Source organism: Zalophus californianus, chromosome 11 (genome assembly GCF_009762305.2).
Source record: "Zalophus californianus isolate mZalCal1 chromosome 11, mZalCal1.pri.v2, whole genome shotgun sequence".
Lineage (NCBI taxonomy): Eukaryota > Metazoa > Chordata > Mammalia > Carnivora > Otariidae > Zalophus > Zalophus californianus.
The window spans coordinates 75,381,111-75,408,951 of record NC_045605.1 but is presented as its reverse complement, the minus strand read 5'-3'; the positions used below and the strand labels follow the sequence as shown (position 1 = coordinate 75,408,951).

Genomic DNA, 27,841 nt, shown 5'->3' with positions numbered 1-27,841 from the left:
GTCCCCACAAATCCCTGTATACACATTTTAGGGAAACACAGCAGTTCTAGAGGAAATAAGGCTAAACCTTTAGATTTTTTTTCATTCTAGAAAACCTAATCAAAATCCAATGTACTGCAATAAAGGCACGTGTGTTAAGTTACCATTAAGTTTCTTTGCTTTTGGCAAGAATATTTCAGCTCCATGTGGTAATGCTCTCATGCTGCTCAGGAGCAGAACTTGGCTCCTTTACAGGTCTCTTTTTAAGGATACGCCATTTAATATTATTTAATAAATGTGACCTGATTTGTTGGTAGTATCACAAAACATGGAAACAATGGCACACCCATTGCTGATCTCCTTGTTGAATAATTTATGTAAATTGTGACATGTTTTTTAAAGGATCAGGCTGCCTTATAAATATACAGGCAGCACAATGTAATATGTTGGACAATTTGGGGTATAATAAATAGACTCATTAAAAAAAATGAAACCCTTACACCCCAAAGGAAAAAAGAGCTTTGCTTAGGTCTTTGGCATTAGATGAAGACATCCTCCCCCTCATCAAATAATAGGAATGATGATGACAACATTGTATTTCCAGTTTTCTCTGCAATTCTATGGTGTCAAGTTTATTCCCTTCTCAGAAAAATATGATACAGTGGATAAAATAAAACTCAGGGACAAATACACTGAAATATTTAGTTTTATATGGCATTGACCTGTTGCTTGCATGGATTACTGGCACACTAACATTGATTGTCAAATTTCACTTACACAAAGGTAGGAGGACTTCTTGTAATTAATGACCGAGCTGGATTTCACCAAATAGCACCAAGTATAAACACTACATTCATTGCAAATAGAAAGGGGCACATAACAGAATCTTACCAATACTAATTGGCTTACATTATCAGGTCCATGAATGATAATGTTTGTAATAAACCAATATTAGAATAAAATTCCAAGCACACCAATAAACCTGCTGCTGCTGTAGTTATTTAACATGCTTTTATGCAAGGAGCATGTGGTTCTAATTTAGATTCCATTGATGCAGCAGATTGTTAAAACTCCAGTAGTTGCATGTGATGCTACCCAATAGATGATAAGTGGGGCAGGTTAGTTCATGAGGCTTTATCTCTAACTAGCCCTAAAAATGCACACCGCAAACTATAGCAGAGAAAAGACTGGACCTTGCGAAATTAGACACACTGGAGGGAGAGCAAATGAAGCCCTATTTTCAAAGGGAAGACGCCTGTTATGTAGTAACAAAAAGGTACCCACTTTGGGAGAGGTACATCCACCATCAAAACAGGACATATTAAGTCAACCCACAGTACTAACCCCCCAAAATAACAAAACAGGCAAGGTTACCTTTCTCACAGTGGCTTCCTGTGAATCCAGAAGGACAGACGCATTTGTTAGGAGACACGCACGTTCCACCATATTTGCAGCCCTCTTGGCAGAATGCTGTCACCAAAAAAATAAGGGATTTCTCTTAGATAAGATGTCAATAAGGAAACTCATGGTGAATAGTGTGCACACTGAAACAATTCTTTCCTTGGTGCATAGAGCATACATACCTGTGTTGACATATTTAAAAGTTTCGGAATACAAAAAGAAATAAATGTCATAATACCTATTTCACTGGTTTACATATAGATCATTTGAAATAATAAAGTATTTCACACAGGGCTGGCATGTGCTAAGTGGTAGTTAGTATGAGCAGCTATTACTGTTGCTGCTATTCTGATTATTGATATATGTGAAAGCAAATAGGATAAATTGAGTAACTAAAAGGATAGGGTAGGGGTAAAGGCAAAGGCAATTGAAATACTATTTTGTAACCACTCCTAAAACATCTTTTATTATAATAAAAACATTTTTGCATTATTTTAAAAGATCTTGGGTAGTTAATATAACTTTTTTAAGGTTTTATTTATTTATTGAGAGAGCGAGCACGCACGTGCGCACACCTGTGAGCACAGGGAGGGGCAGAGAGAGAGGGAGAGAGAATCTCAAACAGATTTTGCACTGAGCACAAGCTGGACATGGGGCTTGATCTGATGACCCTGAGATCACGATCTGAGCCAGAACCAAAAACTGGATGCTTAACCAACTGAGCCACCCAGGCACCCCAGGTAGTCGGTATCATTTTTGATAATATACATTTAACTAAGCACTTACTTTTGAATATTTGAGATGTTTCCAACAATTCTATAAGAAAACAATGCCTTGTCCTTATAGCTAAAATGCTTAACACACCTCAAATTATTCCTTTAGGGGAAATGCTTCAATGTGAAAATGTGGTTTCAAAGGGTGTTAACTTTGATAAGCCTTTTGATAAGCATCAAAAAATGATCCCCACCCCATCTCAGTGCTACCCTGCTAGCCTTCTGAGACAAGGTTACTTTCCCTTATTAGCCACTAGCACAGCATAGCTCTGGGAACCTCTCCTTTTCAGTACTAACTACCATTGTTCACTTACATATAACTGATTACCATCTTCTGTTTCATCCATTGGACTGTAAGACCCATCAGGAGAAGTAACTAGGATTGTTCTTGTTCCCCATTGTACCACAGTTTCAGAATCTGAGCACACAGTAGATGCTTAAAAATAGTTCCTGAATGAATTCACCTATATTTTGCACATTATTCTGATCAGAAAACTCTTGCTATAACAATTCCTCAACACACTTTCATGCCAAATAATTTATTATCAAGCCTTGCAGGATAACCAGTAATTTAGTACCAAAACTGCAAAATTTCTCATTAATGAAGACGACTGCAACTTGGTACCACAGTTTCTTTTTCACACGAGAGCTAGGTGAGCAAATGTTTTTAACTGCAATTAGAAACATATCACACAATGGGGTGCCTAGGTGGCTCAGTCGGTTAAGCATCTGCCTTCAGCTCAGGTCATGATCTCGGGGTCCTGGGATCGAGCCCCGCTTCGGGCTCCCTGCTTAGTGGGAAGTCTGCTTCTCCCCCTCCCTCTGCCCCCCACTTGTGCTCTCTCTCAATAAATAAAATCTTTAAAAAAAAAAAAGAAAGAAACATGTCACACTGGAAAGATGCCATGGTTATATTTTGCCATCATCACAAAAACATGGATTTAACTTTAAAAAGCTACATAACCTCTTTGGATAGTTCAACACTAGTTCAGGACTTCTTTGGATAGTTCAACACTAGTTCAGGTACATAGAACTTCTCACAATATTGTCATTTTCCATATCATTTACTACTCCCTGGATAATTTTACGTTCTGTAGCTCAGTAATTAATTGTGAGCTCCTCTGTGTCTGCCAGAGGACAGATAGTGCATACCTTGCTATTCAAATACCATTTCCCATTTTCCAGCATCTTAGTACCCTGAGACTGTGCAAAAAACATTCACACAACATCTGCTTTGGTATGTTCATCAAAAATCAATATGTATATAAATATATGCATACAAATATATACAAAATCCCTTTTCCCCAAAAATCACACATTTGTGCACTGACAACTACCATTTCAAGTAAGATATTTAACATATAGCTCTGCATCAATGCTGGTTACAAAAAAAAAATAAATAAAGTGGTTTTGCAAACTGAAAATGACAGATGGAAAGCTGATAAAGTTTCAAGCAACCCCAAAAGAAGACAGGGGTTTGGAAGCAAGAAACTCAGTTTGGGTTTCTTTAGTGAAACAAACAGCACATACGTGCACACACACGTATACACACAGATCAGCAGATTCATAATACCTGTGTGCTCCTGATTTACTCAACTCTTAAGAAGAAACGATATCGAGATTTTGGAAGAAAGCATGAGATGCTTGTGATAATCTAAGAACATAGATGTCATAATAAATATGGTGCTATGAGGATGAAATGAGTTAATATTTGTAAAGGCCTTTAAATAGTGTGTGGCACATAGTGTTAAGTATCTTGTTAAATACATTTGATTGACAGCAATAATGTTATGGCTGTGAAACATGGACCAAGAACAAATCGTCTAATACCAGACAATATAAACCCATCCGACAAGGTGTTCAGCTTCATCAAGGATGCATGAAAGGCATTCCTTGTTATTTATACTTTAATTTCTAATAATAGTAGTAATGGCCCTTATCATGGTGTTATTAGGGAGGTGTTACCGTTTGACAAAAAAGGTGAAACTGGGGCTCAAAAATGCAGTACCCCATCTAAGGTCATACAGGTAGCAAAGCAGTAGAGTCAAGATTCAAGCAAAGATTTCTTTGGCTACAAAGTCTTGCCTTTTCTTTATATGTTATAGTGCAGGTTGGTCTGCAACCTGGTATTCACATGGGCAGCTTTATTCTTTTTTTGGATAGTTCCATAAGGGCTAAGGAAATGGACTGTAAATTGAAAGAAAAAATATGTCCAAATTGCACATGTGGCACGAAAGAAGGGAGGTAGGGAGCTGCTCGAGTTCATGTACGTCTCATCACATCTCCATTTTTGTCTGAGCCACTTTACAATTGACCAAATCCAGGCACATAGGATTTTTTTTTAACAGAATTTATCTGGAATAAAAAAGAAATTCATTACCTATTCAAACCTCAGAGATGATGACAAAATAATTTAAAAGACAAAACACAAAAGCAAATAAAGAATGAGCATGCAATCCAAAACTTAAACTACTTGAAATCAAGATCAATGCAAGTTTTCTTTGAATACCTTGTAAGCTATCAAAATATACTAGTATCCTAGACTAAAGGTTGTGAATAGATTATTTCTATCTGGTTCTTCTTGATCAACTATCAACCTAGCATTTCAAAGAAAACGATTCTGATAATCAGAGGACCTATAATTTTGTGCATTACTTTGTTGATGGCATAACCGAAACAAAAAGCCAAGCCACCATTACATTTCTTTCTAGTTTATGTAAATATAGGATGGTAGAACTACATGGCTCAATTCCTTGTTCTGTTTTATTAGCTGTGTCACCTACAGCAAATTATTTCACTCCTGTGGACCTCAGGTTTCTCAAGAACAAACCAATAATGATAATACCCATGCTGTGCAGGTTAAATTCAATTACCAACGTAAACCACCAGCACAGGGCACTGCAGGTGTAATGTGCCCAAGAACTAGATTTGACTGTTATTTATCACCAGGATTCTGTTTTTCTAAATAACAGTACTATTATGCATCAGTTTGTGTGCTACATTCTGGAGATGTGGCAGTGACTTAGAAAAGATCCCTATGCAAGGAGCTTATTCTTTAATGAGGGCTCATTGTCACTCCTTCCTCGACTTGATGAGTTTAGTAGTATCATGTGGTTTGCAATGGAACTTGGAGCCACAGCTCCTCTGTAAACTCAGAAAAACTCAGGCATCATGGGTATGTTGCTCTTTTATCAACCGCTTTCCTAATTCCAAAGCATGGCTTGAATAGATTGCAAATATACAATGAAATTATAAACCTGAATCTGCCATCACAGTGTCATTTGTTATTAATGTACTATCCTGGGGGAGATGTTGCACTGGATCAACTCTGAAACGGTATTATTCTATTTTTGAAAGGACTCTTTGCATTGTGCAAGAAAATCAGAAAACTCAAAATTGAGGGAGAATTAATCCACAGAAAGACTACCTGTTTTACATTCAAAAATTCTTAGCATGGGAAACAAAACTCGGGCATTAAGGGGAATAAAATGAGAATGTGGGTTTGAAGATGCCAGTTCATAGATGCCCAGTATCGTCACCATGTGTTTGATTTGACGAAAATAGTTTTACACTAATAAAAAAGTAACAACCATTCAAGTTCTAAACACTTTGCAGGATCCTCTTAAAGTTCTATGGGCATATATTTAGTTTCTAGGGATATCCTGTTTTCTGACAAAATACAAGGAAACATACAAGTCTCAGCACCATCGGATAAAAGGAAACCCTTTGCTTCCCTCCTGGTTTCCTTGAGGAAGCTTTCCTTAAGTTCATTTCTGACCTCTCTTTGCCAGCATTGCTCGCTCTGCCCTGTGCCGGTAAAGGGAATAAATTCTATTTGTAAATTTAGGAAGAATATGTATCAGGATGATGATTCTCAGGCAGGAGAAGCAGGAGACCAGGCAGAGGAGCACCGTATGTTTAGAAGTATGTAACTGTTACATTTCTAGTTTTATTCTGGATAATTCATTACTAGATGTGAATTACATCCTTTAAAAATAACCACCAAGGTATCTAAATAAATGATAGCTGACCACCATGGACCAATGACTACAGGATGTCATGAATCAAAGATTATAATTAAGTTGATTATGTGCACCTAAAATCCCAAAAAGGGGGAAAGAAGGAAATATTTAAAACCTATTCATGCTCAGCAAAACTCAATGGCCACCTGGCATCCTTCTTGGGAGTAAGCTGCCTTCAGATGGAATCAATTTTCCTTACCTCCCGAATGACACCTTCCTCCTTGGGATGTGGTTGGTAAGTTGGCCTTATTCTGTGTTCATTCTTAGCAAACTAGCTTGTTACAGACTAAAACTCATGTTCTTCAACTCATTTCTGTCAATAACAAAGGGGATATCACCTCCATGTTTGCTTTTTGGTTTATTGCTGACCTCTTTCAGAACATGGTATGTATCTATCAAAGACCCCCTCAAACATTTTTGGTCCTCAGAAGATGGCAGGTGGGGTCAGTGTGCTAATGGCATTTGGTGGATAGAGGACAGGGATGTTGCTAAACATGTTGTAATGCATAGGTTGACACTGCATAACAAAGAATTATCTGGCCCCAAATGTCAATAGTGTTGAGACTGAGAAAGTGTGTTCCAATTTTACACAATTTAAGTCTACTAGGTGTCTACTAGGTGTCTCCAGGAGCAAAATTCTGTTATTTTAACCCCTTTTTTTTCCATTTCTCCCCTCTCAATTTGAAATGAAGAGAAAAGGTAAGAGTAAAATCATCTAGGTAGCTAGTCTGATACATAAAACCAAACATCCAGATGTCTACAACTCTCAATTTTCATATCATTTTGGTCCCAAGCACACAGTATATTGCAAAATATTTAATTATTGGCCCCAAATCACCTTCATCCCTATTACTTACCATCTGTGTCTGTATCCACAATTCCAATAGGCCTTTACACTCCCCATTTCAACAGTAATAATAGTAACAATGGTAATGGTGAATTCCATTTTTGGAAGAGCTATTAAGTACTTTATAGGCAATATTCTATTTTATGCTAACAACGAGAGCACTGTGCATTAGTCATGCTATCCTGACTGCCAGATGAGAAAGTTGGCTTAGAGAAGCTGAAGGTCACAATGCTACAAAGCGGTACTCTGGGTTTCGAGTCCCAAGTCAACCACTTCTCTAAGCCATCCACTTGGGACTTGCCCACCAACGAAGTATAGATGATATGCTGGAAACTGAGAAGTCTACAACTAGGTGAGAGATGGTCCCCATCCCCAGGAAGCTCACAATCCAGTGACAGAGAGTGGCACATATAAAACCAAGCATCATAAAACATGATATATGCTACTATAGCAAAATGAATTAAGTGCTGAGAGAACATGGAGGAGAACATGATAAATTGTGCCTGGTGGACTTGGGGCAAAGCTTTTCAACAGAGCTGGCATTTGAGTTGGGTCTGGAAGAATGAATGGGATTTTTGCCAAGTAGAGAAGCACAGGAAAAAGTACAGTTCAGGTGAAGGTTTGTCCTGTGGACAGGTACTGAAGAGAAGATGAAAATGAGCCAGTGTTGCTAACTCACATCAAGGTCAGAGACAGAAGAGAATGCAGTAAGCCATGCAGGCGAGCAGGAGCATCTTAGAATCTGGGACCCGTCCTCTCCATCTTCCCATTTCCCATCCACTTCCCAGGTTTGTTAGTGACCTTCAGGCACAGTAGTGAACTCCTTGGATATCTGCATACAGACTTTTCTTCTGTCCATCATTCTAGTTATTTGGTTTAAGATCAAGCTTTGCTAATCTTTTTTACTACACTAAATAGTAAGGCATAAATTTTATATCAGAAGCCTTCATATATACACAACCAGTAATAGAAGATTGACTTAGTCTGTGTAATGAATTTTGATATTTTCTATTGTATTGTCTTCCATTGCATTGCCTTGTATTGTTCTCTATTCTCTATCATTTATAAAATACAGCTGTGATCCAATGACTTGCTTCCCCAGCCCACTAAGCCTGTGGCTTAAACTGTGCCTTTATTTCACACATCCTTGGAAATCATTGTATTCTTCCAGTCTGTAGCATTCCATGACAGTGTGTGGGGGCACAGTCACTTTTAGATTAGTCTTGAGATTTTGCCTTAGCTCTAGAAACACTGATATAAGAAAACGTCTATAATGCTGCTGTTTTCTGTGGATGTAGTTGCAACAGACATCCTCTGGTCTGGAAAGTCATAATATTCATTATATAGGTCTTCATGGAAAACCTGTTACAGAGGATAAATTAGATGGGAATGGCACAGGTTGAATGGAGAGACAGCGCATCCTTTTGTATTTTGGGGGAGAGGGGTGCTGTATATATATGCCTCTCTAACTGGACTATGAGATTCTTAAGGACTAGGGTCAAATTTTTTGCAATTCTGCTTTCCTCTATATCATAATCTGGAACGCTGGTGATACTAAACCTCTATTTTTTTTTGTAAATTACTTATATAGAGAAAACAACTTTTGAAAAGACAGTTTTGTGTCATGAATTGTATCATGAAATTTGAGATAACAATTCGACCAAGTCAGAGCAATTCAGTTTTAGAAATGTCTCAAACATTTACTACGTATGAAGACACTAGATACTCTAGTAAGATATGATCCCTGTTCCCCAGAACCTGTGAGTCTATTACAGTGGTTCTCCCTAAGGGCAATCCTCACCTCCCCAGGGGATATTTAACAATGTCTAGAGACCTTTTCGGTTGTCACAAATGGGGGAGTGCCATTGGTGGCCATACTAGTGGGTAGAGACCAGGGATGCTGCTGCTAAACATCCTGTGTGCACAGGACAGCCCCAAAGCAAGGAGTTATCCAGCCCAAAATGTCAACGGTGCCAAACGCTACAAAAAATAGACAATCCTTTATTGTCTATTTATTCTTCCAGTCTGTAGCATTCCATGACAGTGTGTGGGGGCACAGTACCCTTTATTTAATTATTCAACAATTACTTACTGAACACCCTCTGTGCCAAAGATTATTCCGAGAACCAGGGATTACAAAGAATAGGTAAAATATTTCAACTTATGGGTCTATATTCTAGTGGGAGAAGATACAGAACAACAAAATAGATGTTTAAGTGACAGAGTAAGTTAGATGAAAGGCGATATAGCGAGAAACAGAAGAGAGCAGGGGAGTGGGGGCTGTGCCAGTGGGAAGGTTGCAATTAAACAGGGGGATAATGGAAGGCCTCACTGAGCAGGTGACATATGAATAAAGACCCAAGCGTAGAAAGAAAGAGTAAACCATCAAGCAGGAAAGTGTTCCAAGCAGAGGTTACAGCAAGTGCAAAAGCCCTGAGGTGTAGAGTGTACATATCATGTAGCGCTTTACAGATCCTAGCAATGCAAACTCAAAGGAGGCAGAGAGAAGGAAAGGATTGCTTCTTCCTAGAAGGTCAAAGAGAGGTCCGCACAACAGTGGATGCCAGAGCTGAATCAGAGAAACAGTGAGTAACCAGGCAGGCTGGGACCAAGGATGGTCAAGTCAGGGCAGGCAGAAGGACAGAGGCATGGAGCACCACTGGTGGAACAAAAGAAGGCCTGGGCTTGCTGGAAGACAGGCCATGAGGAAGGAGAAGTGGTGACTGGAGCTGGTATTCCACTAACCCAGGCTTTGGGCTATTTCACTGAAGAGCCTCTTCTACTCAGCCTTCCTCATCAGGTACCCACGCTCTTAGGAAGAAGGATTTGGGACTGCCAATATTGCCTTCTTTTCCTGCAATTCCAATTTCATTCAGAGTAAGACCGGTGGCTTTTCCCTAGGAAGGCACGGTCAAAATGTTGAATATGAATAGGTTTCATGAGTTAAAGTCACTGAAATGCAGAAATGGATGAAAGATATAAAAAGAGGAGCAATTCAGCAGGACATCTCTAAATACCTGAGAATGAGGAATATTTGACCGATTTTGTGCACATAGGGGTCAATCATTGACACATTACCCAAACAACACGGATGCCTGGGTAATTCTCCTGCAGAGCCTAAAGCTTGGTGAGTGATTAAGACTCTGGAAACAGATCCAGATTCCAGTCCTGATTAGTTGATTGATTCCCAACCCTCAACTTTGGTGAGATGTAACTGACATAAAACATTGTGTAAGTTTTAAGGTGAAAAATGTGTTGCTTTATTACATTTATATATTACAAAAGGATTACCACCATGACCTTATTTTGAAAACTGCTTAATCTCCTTAATTAAGCATCAGATTCCTTATCTGTATAGTGAAGGCACTGGGAGAACCTAGGGCACACTGATATCACCAGCATTAAATAAGTAGTGCATATGAAATACTTGTCACAGTGCCCACAAACAGTAAGTGCTCAACAATGGTTAGTTCCTCTTAAAACTGTCAGTCTCTTTCTCTCTAGGTTAATTAATATAGTGAATAATGAATATATTTAATTTATTAATTTGTTATATTTACTATTAATAAATTTAATTTAATATATTATTTAACATAATATAATGAATATAGTTAGGTCTTCCCTAACTGGTGTAAAAATCAATGCCAGGGTTTGAGAATTTGTTGAGGATGAGAATCAATAGCAAGGAAATAATAAGGGATTAAGACAAAAACCTAAGAAGAGGAACAGAGTAAGAACTGGTGTTCAAATTTCAAAAAGCAAAATTTGGGAAGTTAGTTAAGGACTCCGTACAATGTAAAAACTAAGGCAATGGTGAAATTATATCTTTGCAACAAAAACTCTGAAAGCAATTTGTAATCTCGTGTTCGGCATTCACAGGAGTGCTAAGGAAGAGGAGCATGAAAGTGCTATTGTGGAAAGCAGTTAAGGAGAAAGGCCGGGTGAGGGGGTCAGAAGGTTTCCTGCCACACTGCCATATTGGAGCCAAGACATAGATTACCCCGGGAGGTCACCGTCTGGAGACTTTTAAGAAACAAATTCCAGCAAGCTCTCCCAGGGAAAAGCAGTCTGTGATTTTATATAACCACATGGAATGAGATGTTAAATCTTGAGTGAGATATGAATCCAGGCTGCAGTGATAGTAGCTGGGTCATTTGGGTGGACCAAAGTTCCTGAGAGGGCTTTTCCATTTCCTACCTACCTCTGGCCTGAAATCGGAGCTATTTCTCAGATTCATAAAGCATTTTGTGCTTTTGTTGAAAGAGTGCTCCACAAGAATCTTAAAAGGCAATTTGTAATGGTGCCTTCATTCTGTAATGAATGAGGACACGGAGAGGAGAGAAGTTCGATGACCTTGCCCAAGAAAAAGTTAATTATGAGGCAGAGACTGAGAATTCCAGGCTCCGCGATTCTGACACAGCCTCAGGCACCTGCGAAGTGATGCCAACTTCCCGCAGTGGGAGAAAGCTCGTGTGGGTTTTTTAAGGAGTGGGGCGGGGAGGAGAGGGGGAGGAGAGAGGGTAGAAACAAGGGAGGAGGGAAAGGTGAGAAAAAGAAGAGAGGAAGAAATGTCTTAGCAATCAAACACAGAGGCAGACACTGCTCTCCCCTTCCCCGTCCTTTCAAATACCTAACACAAACGCCGACTGTCAGATGACCGGCTCCAGGACACTGGCTGCCTGGGTGTGCAAATCTCAGGTCTTTTTCTAGCTGTGTAACCTAGAGCTTATCGAGAGCCATCGGTAAATATCATTTTCTCATGACAGAATGGGAAATTAAAACAGCACCATCTTTATATGGTTGTTGTGAGGAGTAAAGGTTACTGCAGCTTGAGCGCTTAGAGCCAGGTGCTCAAAGGGTATTAATAATTCTCGACGTTATTATCATTAGTTCTGTACTTACATACACAGAGGAGAAACCCACGTAGGGAAAAAGACACTGACATGGGGAACTAAAGGTAAACAAGACCCTAACTCACAGGGTTACCAGGCTGTTGTCTGTATTTTGTGGAAGGGGTGCTCTTTTTCACTTCCATGCTTCAAGGTCCCAAGCAAGAAATTCAGAATTAGAATTATTCATTATCATGTTAGAGAATGCAAAGCATTCCAAAGATCTCTGCTTGCTGGAGGATTCAATAACATATATTTGACCTTTCTTTGGCTGCCTTCAAAGTTAGAACCCAGGGTCCTCCTAAGTGAGCCTGTCTGATTAATGGCTGGGCTCGCGCTGCACATACCTGCCGGGCCTCGAGACTTCGACACTGCCTGGTTATCTGTCTTTCTAGATGTTTAGCTATATCTCACCTACAACATGAGCTGCCCTCATTCCTGAGCTAATGTTATTTTTGAAATATCTAGGCTCAAGTCCGTCAAAATGTATTTCTAATTTATAGCAGCACAGTGGAGGTAAAAGAGCACAGTCCCTGGAATCAGAGAAACTTAGATTAAATCACTAACTGTGTGACCTTCAGCAAGTGACTAACCCCTGAGCCTCTATTTGCCTACCTGAGATGAAGATAGGACTACCTCTTCTTCAAGTTGGGGTTAAGGTGATGGGATAAGTATGACGTTAAGTGGCACAGAGCCTGTGCATTGCCTCCCTCTGCAGAATGCTCTCTTGCCACTTTTGACCAGCAGCCTTATCCCACTCAGTGCCATTCCCCCAAACACGCTGAGCTCGCTTGGGTATCGGTTGGGTGTGCCCACATGATACCGACCATGCAGGGATTAGGCAAGCTGCCACCACTGTTTCCTGAGGGTGCTATACAGGAGTTTCCGTGATGTCCACCTCCCTGCCCCGCGCCCCCCATCCACAGTGTGCAGGAATGCTGAATCTGCTCAGTTGCTACGATCTCAGCAGAGAAACAACAGTTCGAGAGTACCCAGGTTGGAGGGGCAGAAAGATGGCCTCGTACACCTCAGCCAGTGTGCGTGCAGAGTACACAGGAGAGAAGCAAAGCTTCCCATAGAAACCATTCCATAACACGTGGGCCTCAAATGTTCTTCCTTGTGTCAGGGTAAGGAGGAAGCTCAAGTAAAAAAAGTACTTTGCAACAGAACCTAGCCTATAAGGGACTAGAACACCACTGAACAGCTTCCAAAACAGATTATATCTACTATTAAGGCTGCAATGATTAAGAATCATGCTTCATTTTTTGTTTTTTTAGTTTTTTGGGGGGATGGAACATGAGATTAATATTAGAACCCACTGCAGGCCTTAGAAATTTCTTTATAATGTTACACTTAAAATTTAATAAAGCATGGGTTCAGCAATTCTCAAACGTTTTCATTTTTATAAAGTTCTTAGTTAAAAAAAAAACTCTAAAAATTGTTCATCCATTCATTCAAAAACTACCAGTTGAGATTCTACAATGCACCAAGTACTGTTAGGCAGTTCACACAGAACAACTATCAGGGCAGATAATGTCCCTCATCTTATGAAGCTTATCTTTCAGTGACGAGAAAGAAAACATTAAACAAAACTACAAAAAGTCAGATGATATTAAGTGCTATGGGGATAACTAAGAAAGATCAGCAGTCCTAGGGAAGGTGTTACTATTTACACTTACGATAGTTATGAGGCCTAACGGACTGATGTTTGGACAGACACATAGAAGGAGAGAGAGAGAGAGCAGGCCAGTCAGATGTTGGAGGTGATAAGTATTTAGGGAAAAAGGGAACGGCTTAGTGCCAAGGCCCTGACATAGGACCATACCTAGAGTGTCCAGGAATTGCAAGGAGGCCAGGTGAGTTGGCAGCTGAACCACAGGAGATCACAACAGAAAGCTCAAGGAATGTCAGTTCTAGGGTCTTTAGGATATTTAAGGACTTCGTTTTTTCACTCTGAATGAAATGAAGAGCCACTGGAACATTTTATGCTCAAGAATGTCATATGTCATTTAGGTTTTAACAAGTTCTAACTGCTGTGATGAGGAAAACAGACCATGGGGTTGGACAAGCAATGGTTAAAACAGACAGACTGGTTAGAGAGCTATCACAATAAATCAGATGTGAAATGGATCAACCAGTGCGACAGAAGTCAAGGTGTGAGAGGGGACAACGACTCCTCCAATCATCTATGACCCAAGTAGATTCTGCAGAGCAAAGGCAAGATCTTGGCTCAAAGGAGACAAAACTGTGTAAGCAGCATGTCTTTTGCCCTTCTACAAAATTAGGCCTTAGGGAAGCTTTTTTTTTTTTCTGGCAATAACATGAACTACGTTTATATGTATTTTCTCTGCCTGGAATTCTTTTCCCCAATGATAAATTAGTAACTCCTAGCTGGCCTCCAAAACAGCTGAAATGTCTCCTGGCCTGGGAATCACTTTCTAACAGCTGTCCCTCTCCCACCCCTGTCTAGGTTAGATGCCCTCTCGTATCAGTTTCCTCGGCTGCCATAGCAAATTACCACTGATTTGGTAAGTTCCAACAAACACAAAAAACTCTCTTTCCTCAGTCTGAAATCAAGGTGTTGGCAGGATTTGTTTCTTCTGAAGGCTCTGAGGGAGAATATAGAACATACGTTCCATGCCTCTCCTTAGCTTCTGTTGGCTGCCAGAAATTCTGGGTGACAGGAAGCTAGGTCCCATCTCTGCCTTCATCTTTATAAGCCTTTCTCCATGGGAAGAGGAGTCACTTTTCTCTCATATGACACCAATTACTGGATTTAGAGCCCACGCTAACTCCAGCATGGTATCACCTTGAGATCCTTAACTAGATCTGCAAAGACCCTATTTCCAAAGGTCACATTCACAGGTATAATGGGGGGGGGACTTAGAATATCTTTTGGGGGCAAATATTCAACCCACTATAGTCTCCTCGATTCCTCCAGAGGACCATTGGCGCATTTCATCATAGCACTTACCATACTGTCCTCTAACTGCCTTCTTGCTAATCTGTTTGTCCTAATAGATTTGAGCTTCTCAAGCAAATATGTCTTTCATCTCTGTCTCTAGTTCCAAGCACAGTTCCTAGAACATAATACATATTTTCAATCATTCCTTATTGAATAAATAAATTACAAATCATAGAGTAGACTTCTAAAGCCAGCAAAAGATTTAGCTGAGTATCACCAGGCTGTTTAAACTTCCTATTTTCACTGGCAAAGACACTCAAGTGTTTGCATCTAATGTTGGGCTTTTACAAATGCTTTGGCTTCAATTTTCTTCTTCAAAAGAATGGAATACAGGGTAAATGGAATTATACACTTATGCACTGAGAAATGGAGAAGAATTTTTTTTTAGATTTTATTTATTTATTTATTTGAGAGAGAGAGAGAGAGAGAGCGTGCACAAGTTGGGGGAGGGGCATAGGCAGAGGGAGAAGGAGACACCCTGCACAGCGGGAGCCCAACGAGGGGCTGGATCCCAGGACTCTGGGATCATGACCTGAGCCGAAGGCAGGCACTTAACCATCTGAGCCACCTAGGTGCCAGAGAAGAATTCTTCACCACAAGAACAGAGGCGTTTGTTCAGTATTTGGTGTTTTCAAACTTTTAAACAAAATCTACCCCAATAGTTATATCATTTCCTTCTTTTTTTAAGAGTTTATTTATTTGAGTGAGAGAGAGGGAGAGAGAAATCACAAGCGGGAGCAGGGGGAGGGGAGAGGAGGGAGAGGGAGAAGCAGACTCCAGCAGGTAGTCTGACCCAGGCTAGATTCCAGGACCCTGAGATCATGACCTGAGCCGAAGGCTCAGTTCTCTAACTCCCTCTCTCTCACTCAACTCACTCAACTCTCCCTCTCTCTCACTAACTGACTAAGCCACCCAGGTGCCCCATCTTTCTTTCTTTCTTTCATTAGCCATTCATGGTGCTCTCATTTTCTGCTTGCTATTTTTCAAGAGTGGAACCAGGACCCTTCAACATCCAGAATGACACCTTATCCAACAGTCATACCCAAAAAATTACTGGTGACGTAGACAGGTGTGACGTGAATGCGATTATCAACCCAACGTGTGTTGTGACTGTGTCTCAACTTAGGAAAAAGGAATTGATGATCATTAAATATAAAAGTTGAGAACTTGAGAAGTAGGAGACAGGGAAGAAAGGGAAGAGAGAGAAGCAGAGATTGGCTATGCAACAGAAGCCATGCCAAAGATTAGAAGCAGGGTGTAGAGGGCTGATGACGTTTCTCGACATGGAAATGAGAAGAATACACAGAGAGAGAAGATAGGGGGGATCCAGTCTCTCAGACTAGGAGTGCCCTGAGCTCATGGGAGCAACTTCCTGGGCATGACTGCAGAGATATCCCACTATTTCTCAGACTTATGAAATCCTATGGCTATGCAGAGGCAGCAAGTAAAATGATGGTCTTATTTCAAGAGCCACAGAGAAAATGCTAATGATTATCATCTAGCAGACTGTAAAACATCTAATGAAAGGCCAAATCAATTCCTGTTCATTTTATTGGTTTCATAGAGCATTACTGTAATCAGTAATGCCAGATAGGTAATGAGGACACACTGACCAGGTAGGGGCTCAGATTGGTGCCCACTACGGTAGAGCATCAAGCTTAACTGTGATATAATCATTTGCTTAGATCTACCCTGAAGCCTTACAAAGCAGCAAACACAAAAAGGTACCTCTATCATCAAAGACAATCTAATACATACATTTTCAAACTCAAAGGATCAAAATGTGGGGTTTTTTTTCCCCCAAAGAATTTCAGAGTGAACCTTCTCTGAAGATTTATCAGGAGCCAGGCTTCTTAAGTTTTGTCAGCTCCGAGCGTCCACCTCCCTTGGTGAGTAGCATTGCAGGAAATTGCCTTAATTTATTGCAAACTTCTATCTGCATTTTCTCTATTAGATTCATTTGTTGATGTCTGTTATTTGCTGTGCTGTATTGCAATGTACTATTGCATGCAAAGTCTACATGCTGTTGAATACAGAGCAGGCATATTGATAGGTGACCAGGAAACAACGTTGTAAACAATTTATATCCCCTCATGAGTTTGTTACTTACATGTTGGCATTTCACTGTGTTCTAGTTAGGTCTTAGTAAGTTGTTTGGGATTTTCTGTTGACGTATAATGGATAATAAATTTTCCCATTGAAAATAATGGGGCAAAAGAAAAAAAAAAAAAAGAATTTCAGAGTGAGACAAAGCACTGTAGATAAAAACAACAATAACCAGAACACCACACAACGTCAAAGCCATTTTCTAGGGGTTCCAGGAACCTATTTTCTGAATGTAGTGCATTCACTGAACAGTTTTTCATGCCGATAAAACTAAGGTCGATGCTGCCAATACCTGCCAAACAGACTCAGACAAGTGCTGGTGAGTTACATTTCCCCCGCAACTCTACAGACAATGGATAGGTTGACTATTCTCAGATGTGTCAATGCTGCCAACTTCCATAAAAAAAAAAATCATCACTGATGAGTGGTAAATTAGAGCAGTTAAATTCCTCTACGGCATCACATGTACGCCTTTTACTTTCAAAGCAAAAAGAATGTGTTCCTCCTGCTGTATTCTTTTAACACTCATCTAAGAGTTGTGGGTCCAAATGAATATCACCCCCCATCATTCCACATGCACACATTGTCACCGTGTCCTTGCATCCTCTCCTCCCCATTTCATTGCTACTTGTTTAGACACGTATCATCTCCAAGTACTTCACTCCTTTGCCTGAAGACTTACGAAGGCTCATTATCAACCACAGAAGTCTTCCTTGGAATGCTACATGTAGCCACCATAATCTGATTCCACTCTGATTTTCCTGAAGATTTTTTTCAATGTTTCTCAATATGTTTTACCTAATTCCACCATAAACAAAATTCTCCCCTAGAATACTATAGTATTTCGCATGATTCTCCACCCGGTAATGTCCTTCCCTCACTTATCAATGCATCCTTCAAGACCCAGTTCAAAGGGCATTCCTTATGTAGGGACTTCCCAGGCCCAGATAGTTCTTCCACCTTGTTACCCCAAATCCTTGCTGTAATCCTAGCCCTTAGAAAAAGTACTGCACATTTACTATATCCAGATAGTGCCTTAATCATTTAACACTGTTGATCTCTTTTGATCCCACCCCAAAATGCTATAAGGTAGGTGTATTATTTTGACTTTATAAATAAGGAAACAGAGGCTTAAAGAGGACAGGTACCTTTCAAATTTACATGGCTCTTGAGTGGTGGAATGCCTCTCACATTGTTTTGAAATGACTGGTTTATATGTAATTTACTACTACCCAAGCTTACAAAGAACAGGGACCCTGAAATCCTCACTTCTCTATTTCTCTCAGCGCCCAGAACAGGGCCTCTTTTACATTAGATAAATGGACAGTGTGCATTCAATGACTGGAAGGATGACAAGTACAAAGAACATTCTTTGCTCTAACCCGTACTTCCCTGTTTTTGTATTTCCTCTTAAGCCCAAAGTCTTCATCATACTGAAGAAACAGAACCACAGTTTGGGAAATACCTTGATCATGTTTCTATCCCCTGTTACCTTAATGATTCCATTGAAGGAAAAGGATTTTACTGTAAGCAGAAAGACGACTCCCTGGAGACATTTCCACCCAACTTGCACAGCAATACTTCACTCTGCCCCTTAGCTCCCAGCCATAGCGGGTCATTTTGGTACTCCACGCTCAGCCACATCCCTGTTGTCTCTACCTGTTCAGACTGTAAGTCATGTCCTCCACTCTCTTTCTCGCTTTTAAGAGTTTAACCTTCTTCTGAACCAATCACCTCAAGTATAACTCCTTCCAGATATGTCTTAATCCATAGGCTCCACCTACCACCACTGGCAATGTAAAGCACCTGGTAAGCAGGCTACACTCGGGCTCCCAAAACTCTGCCTGGAAAAACCCGTGCTTAGCTTAAAGCTTCCTTTTTTAAAAATTAATTAATTTAAAAGATTTATTTATTTTAGAGAAAGAGAGTGAGTGTGCGAGGAGGAACAGAAGGAGAGAGAGAAACTCAAGCAGACTCCCCATCGAGCCCATATGGAGGCTGACTGGGGGCTCAATCTCACAACCTTGAGATCATGATCTGAGTCAAAATTAAGAACCAGGCACTAAACTGAATGAGCCACCCAGGCGCCCCAAATTTATTTATTTATTTGAGAGAGAGAGAGAGAGAGAGTGCAAGCCCATGGAAGGGAGGGGCAGAGGGAGAGAGAAACTCAAGCAGGCTCCCTGCAGACTCTGTGCTGAACAGCCAAGGCAGGGCTGGATTTCACAACCCAAAGGTCATGGCCTGAGCCAAAACCAGGAGTCAGGCACTCAACTGTGCCACCGAGGTGCCCCTTAGCTCAAAATTCCTGAGAAGAGAGATTAAATGGATAGAAATTTCTTGTTAGCAATAATGACTCCAGTGCTTAATGTTATGTGTGTCTAGAATTCTTTTAAAAGTTAAAATTGAATATCTTGGGGGAAATAGCACCTTTGGTGAATATCTTCTTATGATTCTATTCCTTAAACAAGCCAAGATCTTTCCCAATTCAGGGTCTTTTCATTTGTTATTCCCTTTGCCTAGAAGATTCTTGTGAGTAGGATGTGGAAGGATAAATAGGAGTTTTCTAGGTGAATAAGATGGAGCAAGGCATTTTAATGCATGCAGTGAATACTGTTTTGCTTTTACCTGTTCAGCATCTATTCTCCATTTACAGTAGCACCATGTATTATTTTAATTTCCAAAATCCATCTTATCCTTGCTCTTAGTTCTTGTGGCTTGGGTTGAGTTCACTGCATGTCCTAAAAACAGACATATATAACTAAGCCAATTCAAAGGAACATTTTCTTTATGCTATCGTGGGGTTGGGGATAGTAGGAAGTACTCTCGTTTCAATAGAATTGCTTAACTGATAGTCTAAAACTGCCAGTGGTCATCTTCCCTTCCACTTGAGAACTGCCTGAGACAAAAATCTAACATAGAAAAATTTAGACTGAAGGAATGGGGAGAAAGAGAGCAGTTTTCTTCATATTAATTTGGAAACCTCGAGTCCAGCAATGCCTTTTCTATGCCTGCATTGTTAGTTTAATGAGCCAATAAATTCCCTGGTATGCTGGAGCCAGTTTGAAGTGGGTTAGTATCACCTCTAACTGATCCTTTTCTCACTAATACAGCAAAAAAAGGGCTTCCAGATATTGGAGACTTCAACTAATTCAGTATTGGTGGAACCTAAAGTACTAAGAAAAAAGTGACAAGAGACAAGACAGGAGGCAGAAGCAGACTGTGAGCTTAAGTGGGTAAAAACTGATGTGATATCAAGGTGCCTGTGATTGCTATTGCTAGTAGTACAGACCTTCCAGATGAGGTTTGAAGTGTTGCAAACGGTTCAGAGCACACCACCAGCCACACTGAAGAAACTGCTTGGAGACATGCAGAATTCATTGGGAGAAGACATCTCTTTGAGGAAGACCATTTCGAGCAGTCAGCAAACCCACACTGACCCAGATGTCACATAGCATTGATACTGCATGCTAGAGTGGGCAGGAGATAGTTCAGTAGTGTGAAACACGATGGCTTCCAATAAAACTGGGACCTGTGGTCAGAAGGTAAGTGTTCATGTCCCCAGTATCTCTTCCTGATCATATACCAACCAGGTGGCCTTAGAAGTCACTTAGCACTTAAGAAACAGAGGGAATGACCCCCCAACCCTGTCAACTTCCCAGGGTTTCAGAGAGGTCCCAATAAGATATGGATGTACAAATGCTTTGGAAACTGTAAAGCTCTACTCAAGTCTGTTACTATTAATGTTGTCAGGTGATCAGGGCTTGAGGATAAGTTTTGACAATCATTTTCTCTGTGATTCTGATAAAGTCATTAAATTCTTGGGATCTCATTTCACTTCTCTTTAAGAAGAGACTGAAACTCAATGGTATTGAGATGTTCCTTCCAACTGTCACATTATTTCAGTAATTCTCCAAGTCTGCACTTCCCCTTCGTGGAAAGAAGCAAATTGCCCAAATTAACAAAGTGGCAAATTGGGATTTTCTGGAAGGGAAAAGCCAAGTTACTTCTGAAGGCAGAGCCCAATCACAGGAAAATACCAGAGCCTGCAGCACTTAGAGCGACAACACTGATAACAGAAGTGTAATTCCCAGTGTTAATTCTGAACAACAAATAAGCTAAATTTGCATCAACTATTTGGTCTAATAAAGCGGTTAGTTCATTGTGCATTCTTTGAGAAATGCTTCCATAAAAATTGTTAAAATTAAACTTCTGACACTTAACAGATTAAATTACAAAGAAAATTCACTTACAGTTGACACATCATTCCCTGGAGAGGCAGAATTACTGAGGTGTTCATAATACAGCAACTGTCCTTACAAAGCATTTTCACGGCCAAAAATTGCTTTGAAAGTCACTGAAACACTGTGATGAGGCAGTCAGCCATTATCCCCATTGTAGAGCTAAGAAAACTGATGCTCTGGGTAGAACCTGACTCACATTCAAAACACACAGTAGGTGGAGCAGGTGGAAATTTTAATTTTGGGTCTTTTGACTTCCAAGTCTCTATTAGGCTATATTCCCTCATGGCAGCCCCTGTACCAGGCTTACCAGTAGGTGCCACTGCTTTGCATTTTATGTTATATACACAGAGGAGACTGTGGAGTTTTTGAATAGGGGATAAAAAACAAAACCAAAAACATAAAAAGCTGTTATGAAAGGTCTAGACCAGCCGAGTGCCATTCAGCAGAGCTTAGATGAGTTTGCTGTCTGGGTTTACACAACCAAATACACATCATGCAATACTATTGTTTCTACACCAAATTTCAGGCCCAATGCCCACATGTATGATTGATGGAACTCAATTAATACTGCTCTCTGCTGCTTGATTTCTTAGTGACACCGAGTTATTTCAGCATGTTAGAGATGCCCTGAAATCTCTTCACCGGCTCCTGCTACAATTGGGTATTGATTGAAAAATTCTATTACTGTACTTAGTTACACAGCTTTCAATAAGCAAGTCACAGACGGCACTGCTGCTGGTTCAAGGAGAGCTGAAAGGCTGGAGAGCAATGGTATACCTGAGAAAATGAGCAAGAAGCCTTAGATGCTCAGGCAGAATGCACAGATCTCCTTATTGGTATGTGACCTGGGAATTTAGTAAATATGAACTTGCCTCTAGGCGCCAAATGAGGCACACCTGCTGGATACGAAATTGAAAATATTTAACAGCAACCTAACTGTACTTCAAATTAAAATAAGAATAAGGACTTGGCATGTGATGGTTTGGAGGAGCTAACACTCCCAGTTGAATTAACATTGAGTAAGCTCTTTATCTGAGGCACTGGAGATACTAAGAAACGTAAGATAGTATTCTCATTATCAAGAGTTAACAAATTACAACCCACAGGCCAAATCTAGCCAGCTATATATTTTTGTGAATAAAGTTTTATTGGAACAAAGTCAAGGTCATTTATGTATTGTCTTTGGCTGTTTTGCTGGGATGGCAGAGCTGAATAGTTGTGACAGAGACCACATGCCACACAAAGCTAAAATATTTACAACCTGGCTTTTTACAGAGAAACTTTGCTGACCCATGAGCTAGACTGCTGTGGGAGCAACAGGTACTAATGGAGGACTTGAATATATTCTAAATTCCCGACAGAGCGCAAGATGATAAGAAACCCTTAAGGAAGAGTACCTAGGCTTTCCATAGGCTGCCAGGAGGAGCATAATACCATGAGCTATTTCTGAAAGAATGAACAGAGCTGACTAAGAAAGATAGAGAAAGAGAGGGAAGCCACAAGCAGAAGCACCTGTGCAAGGAAAAATGCAAAATTGAAGAACAAGATCAAGCCAGTGCATGGAAATGCAATCTACATAGGAGCCCCTGAACTGTAGGAGTCTCAAGGGGAAACTAGGAACCTGGTCACAGGTTCTAATATGTTATACTAGGGGTCTGGGCTTTACCTATAGGAAATCCTAGGCTATTGAAAGGGTTAAATAAGGGCATCATAGTTTTAGTATTTTGCATAGATCTCTTTTGGAGCAAAAAGGCAGTAACATGGATGGATCTACAGAGTATAATACTAAGCGAAATAAGCCTGTCAGAGAACGTCAAATACCATATGATTTCACTCATATGTGGGATTTAAGAAACAAACCAAATGAACAAAGAAAAAAGAAAGAAACCAGACTCTTCACTATGTAGAACTGGTGGTTACCAGGGAGGATGTGGTTGGGGAGATGGGGGAAACAGGTGATGAGGATTAAAGAGTACATGTATCATGATGAGCACTGAGTAATGTACAACATTGTTGAATCACTATATTGTATACCAACACTAATAGAACACTGTATATTAACTATACTGAAATTTAAAAAAAAATAATAAAATGAAATAAAGGAATATGAATTGAAAGAGAAAATTACAAGCTTTGACTTTGGAGGTAATTCAATGGTCCAAATGACAGATATTTGGGGTCTAGACTCTGCTCGCAGTGAAGTTTCCATTCAATATTATTGAAAGAAGGAGACTAGAAAAGAGGAAGATGGGTACTTTCCTTAAAAACAATGCTAATCAAAAACATAGCCAGTGTCTCTGGTGGGCTTTAATGCACCTAATCTAAGCAGGAGCATAGAAAATCACTGGGAAGCCAGTTTGGTAGGTGCTGAATATAATAAAGGGAAGAGGAGAAAGATACCTAAAAATGTGCCCTGTGCCAGACACAGTACCATCTTCTTCACATAAATACTCTTATTTGATGCTACAGTTGTAAATGAGTAATAAATGTAATTATATCCACTTTAAAATGAAGGAAAGGGTCTCCTTTGAGATTATAGAAAGTCCCTCGTAGGGACCCGGGGACATGACTGGTGCTCAACAAAGTTTTGGTGTCTTCCTTATGGGAATGCCCTGAGACATTATCCTTACTGAATCCAACCAGAAGGGAAGGCTTTCTCATTCCTCAGATGATTTTATATACCTCCTTTCACCTAAGCTTTCTGCAGGTATTCAGGATCCAGTGGAGACAGTTTCGGACTAGCCTTGGCATCAGAGAGGTTACAATCGATGGTACTATTGGACATAACTTCCCTTAGGATAGTGGGAGTACAGTTTGGAAGCAAAAATCATAGATTTTGAGTAAATTCCATATTCTGATCATTAATATACACCAACAAGCTCACGTGGCCCCCTAACTTTAGAGATATTTGGAAACAATGAACAAAGAAAGTAAGATCTCAACTGGTTTCTTCTAAAAAAAAAAAAAGGTATTAAATATACAAAGTTTCTTTACTTTTTTTTTAACTTTTAAATTTTATTATGTTGTGTTAGTCACCATACAATACATCATTAGTTTTTGATGTTGTGATCCACAATCCATTGTTTTCGTATGACACCCAGTGCTCCATGTAGTACATGCCCTTCTTAATACCCATCACCGGGCTAAACAATCCCCCCACCCCCAACCCCTCTAAAACCCTGTTTGTTTCTCAGAGTCCATAGTCTCTCATGGTTCATCTCTCCCTCCGGTTCCCCCCCCCCTTCATTTTCCCCTTCCTTCTTCTAACGTCCTCCATGCTGTTCCTTATGTTCCACAAATAAGTGAAACCATATGATAACTGACTTTCTCTGCTTGACTTATTTCACTTGGCATAATCTCCTCCAGTCCCATCCATGTTGATGTTAAAGTTGGGTAGTCATCCTTTCTGACGGCTGAGTAATATTCCATTGTATCTATGGACCACATCTTCTTTATCCATTCATCTGTTGAAGGGCATCTTGGCTCTTTCCACAGTTTGGCTATTGCAGACATTGCTGCTATGAACATTGGGGTGCATATGGTCCTTCTTTTCACTACATCTGTGTCTTTGGGGTCAATACCCAGTAATGCAATTGCTGGGTCATAGGGTAGCTCTATATTTAAATTTTTGAGGAACCTCCACACTGTTTTCCAAAGTGGCTGTACCAACTTGCAATCCCACCAACAGTGGAAGAGGGTTCCCCTTTCTCCACAACCTCTCCAACATTTGTTGTTTCTTTCCCTGTCCATTTTTGCCATTCTCACTGGTGTAAGGTGGTATCTCAATGTGGTTTTGATTTGAATTTCCCTGATGGCTAATGATGATGAACATTTCTTTACTTGAAGTGCTAAACTCCATGTGAAGTTGGTTGTTCTCTCCTTCAAACATGTGCAAGTCCAGGAAGAGTGCAGCTCAGAGAGGGCATGGAAGTTCCACATCCTTTCCTATGTACTTTGCCCTATACAGCTCTTCCATCTGACTATTCTTGAGTTGTAATCTTTTATAATGAACCAGTTATCTAATAAGTAGTCCATTTTCCTGAGTCCTGGGAGCCACTGAAGCAAATTAACCAAACCTGAGGATGGGGTCATGGGAACCTCTGATTTATAGCACAGGGGACAACCAGGACTTGTAATTGGCATCTGAATTTGTGGTAGACAGGGCAGTCTTTTGGGACTGAACCCTTAACCAGAGGGATTTAGCACTATCTCCAGGTGGACAGTGTCAGACATACAGTTGGTGTTACAGAATTGCTTGGTATGGGGACAGTCCTCCCCTGATATATTTGGTGACCAGAAATGTCAGAAGTATAGAGAGAGTCATGGAGAAACATGGGAGTCTTTTGTTTACAGTAAGTGAAGCCAAAGAACATTGTGCACAATGATCTGACTATATCTTCCCAAGAAAATACCAATGGTTTCTTGGTGACATGGGATGAGTCAGAAAAACCATACAGAACATCTGCATCTTAGAACAGTCTATATGATGGGGAGAAAAAAAAAAAAACAAAAAAAAACAAAAAAAGAATTCATGGGTTATCTCCTTATAATCCCTGTCTTCTTTAGTCAAAGTTTGCCCCAAGGAACATTATTCAGTAATTCTAGTTGATGTTACCCTGCTCCTGTAGGGGTAAGGGGGAAGGTAGAGCTTCCATGGGTTTAGTTAGGTTGGACTTGGACATGGGAGCTGCTAAAGGTGGTCCCAGAGTCAGCAGACAGAGGAGATCCCAAAGCTGGCACTTTATCCCAAAATAGGTGAGAGAATCAATAAATTACGACTGGTGGTTGGGATTTTAAGGCTGTGAGAATGATAGGAGCCATTGTCCAGCTATTCAAGCCAGGAAGCATGGCAAGTAGCCAAGGCCCAGAGAACAGATGGGCCCAGAGTGCCTGGGGAGGTACATAAACTAGAACTGGTAAACACGTATTTAAAAACACAGCAAAACATAATTATCAGCACTGGCACCAATATGATGGAAACTAATGTACTGATACGGAAAATTATAAATGAGTGAGTGTATTTACTTCCTAGGGCTGACATAACAAATTACCACAAACATGGTGGCTTAAGACAGCAGAAATGTATTCTCTCACAGTTCTGTAAGCTGGAAGTCTGAAATCAAGGTGGTGGCAGGGCCATACTCTCTCCAATGGCTCTAGGGACCAATCCTTCCTTGCCTCTTTTCCAGCTTCTGGTGGTAGCCAGGAAACCTCAGCATTCCCAGGCTTGTAGATGCATAACTCAAATCACTGTCCCTGTTTTCCTATTACCAAATTGCTTTGTGCCCCTGTCTTCACAGAGCTTTCCTCCTCAATTATATTGGATTTGGATCATCCTAATAACCTCATTTTAACTTGATTACATCTGCAAAGACTCTACTTCCAAATAAGGTAGCATTCACAGGTACTGGGGGACAGGGGCTGCAACAATATCTGGGGATGGGGCACAATTCAACCCATAACAGTGAGGCTAAGAGGAATAGAGTTTTAAAAATGGATTTATTCCTGATTACTTGCTTGATCTCGGGTATGTCTTTAGATCTCTACAGACTGGAAATTCCACCTCTATAAAATGAGGTTAGTGGTTCTTAACATTTTAGAGATGGGCCCTTCTCCATAACATGCATAAAACCAAATACATACAAATGTTTCAGGGGGTTCACAGGCCTCCTGAAAGCCCATCCCTGAACCCCTGAGACTAGTCTCTGTCCCAACTGCTCAAGATCTCTTCAAATTTTGCCACTTTACAGCTTTATTATTTATTTCCATGCTTTATTAACATTTCACTCAAGTTTTATTAGCTTTTCTAAGTCCTGTGGCAGAAAAAGCTCTCATTTAACATTGAAAAAAGAAAGGAAATGCTTCCTTCCTTCTTGCAAGACTATCAATGCCAGCCATTTCAAGGGATAATGATGCTGTATATTTTCTGAGAAGTCAGAGTATCTTTGTTCCTATAAGCCTGGGGTAAAGTTTCATGAAACAGAAGAGCAGTCAGTGTCGGTGTCCACCCCCAGAAACTGTGGGGTAATAACTTCAGAAGCTTTGATAGATCTAAACCTTGTACCTTCTCCTGGACCAGATAATCTCACACATTTTAGGCTTCACTCAGAAACCCATATCCAGGCAACAAAGTCTGAGAATCTGTGACACAATGTATATACCTACTTAAAGTGTGCATGATGGGTGATCTTTTAGGTTTTCAACAATGTCCTTCAATTGCAATTGCTCTTTCTAAAGCAGGGGGATTACATTCACTTCAATTCCTTAACTTGTGATCTAACAAAGTGCTTTGATTAGCATTTAGCAAATGTTTCTTGTCTACCCCTCCTTTCTGCTGTCACAGTGATCTTGGAAGCCCTGTCGAACACATGGCATAACTATAAGATAGACGAGGGTGACTCAATGCACATCAGACTTCGTAAGTATAAGAAATAAACATTTATAATCTAAGCTACTGAGATCATGTGGTTTACTATTGGAATGGAATAGTCTTTCTATCCTGATTAATACAATGACACACCAAATGTAATAAATGGAGTTACATGGATTTTTCATGTTATCTTTGATCATAGGAGGAAAAAAGGATCCAGAGAACACCCTTTACTTTATTAAGAT

At 40.2% G+C, this 27,841-nt stretch overlaps 1 protein-coding gene across 3 annotated transcripts in view; it reads right to left on the bottom strand.

Moving 5' to 3' along the window:
- NELL1 (neural EGFL like 1) overlaps positions 1-27,841 on the bottom strand; it is an 821,645-nt gene that overhangs the window by 201,915 nt on the left and 591,889 nt on the right. For all 3 annotated transcript variants that reach the window (XM_027581185.2, XM_027581188.2, XM_027581186.2), the window contains exon 15: positions 1,354-1,449. In XM_027581185.2, coding sequence (XP_027436986.1) covers positions 1,354-1,449 — 96 coding nt within the window. The remainder of the gene's footprint in view (positions 1-1,353; positions 1,450-27,841) is intronic.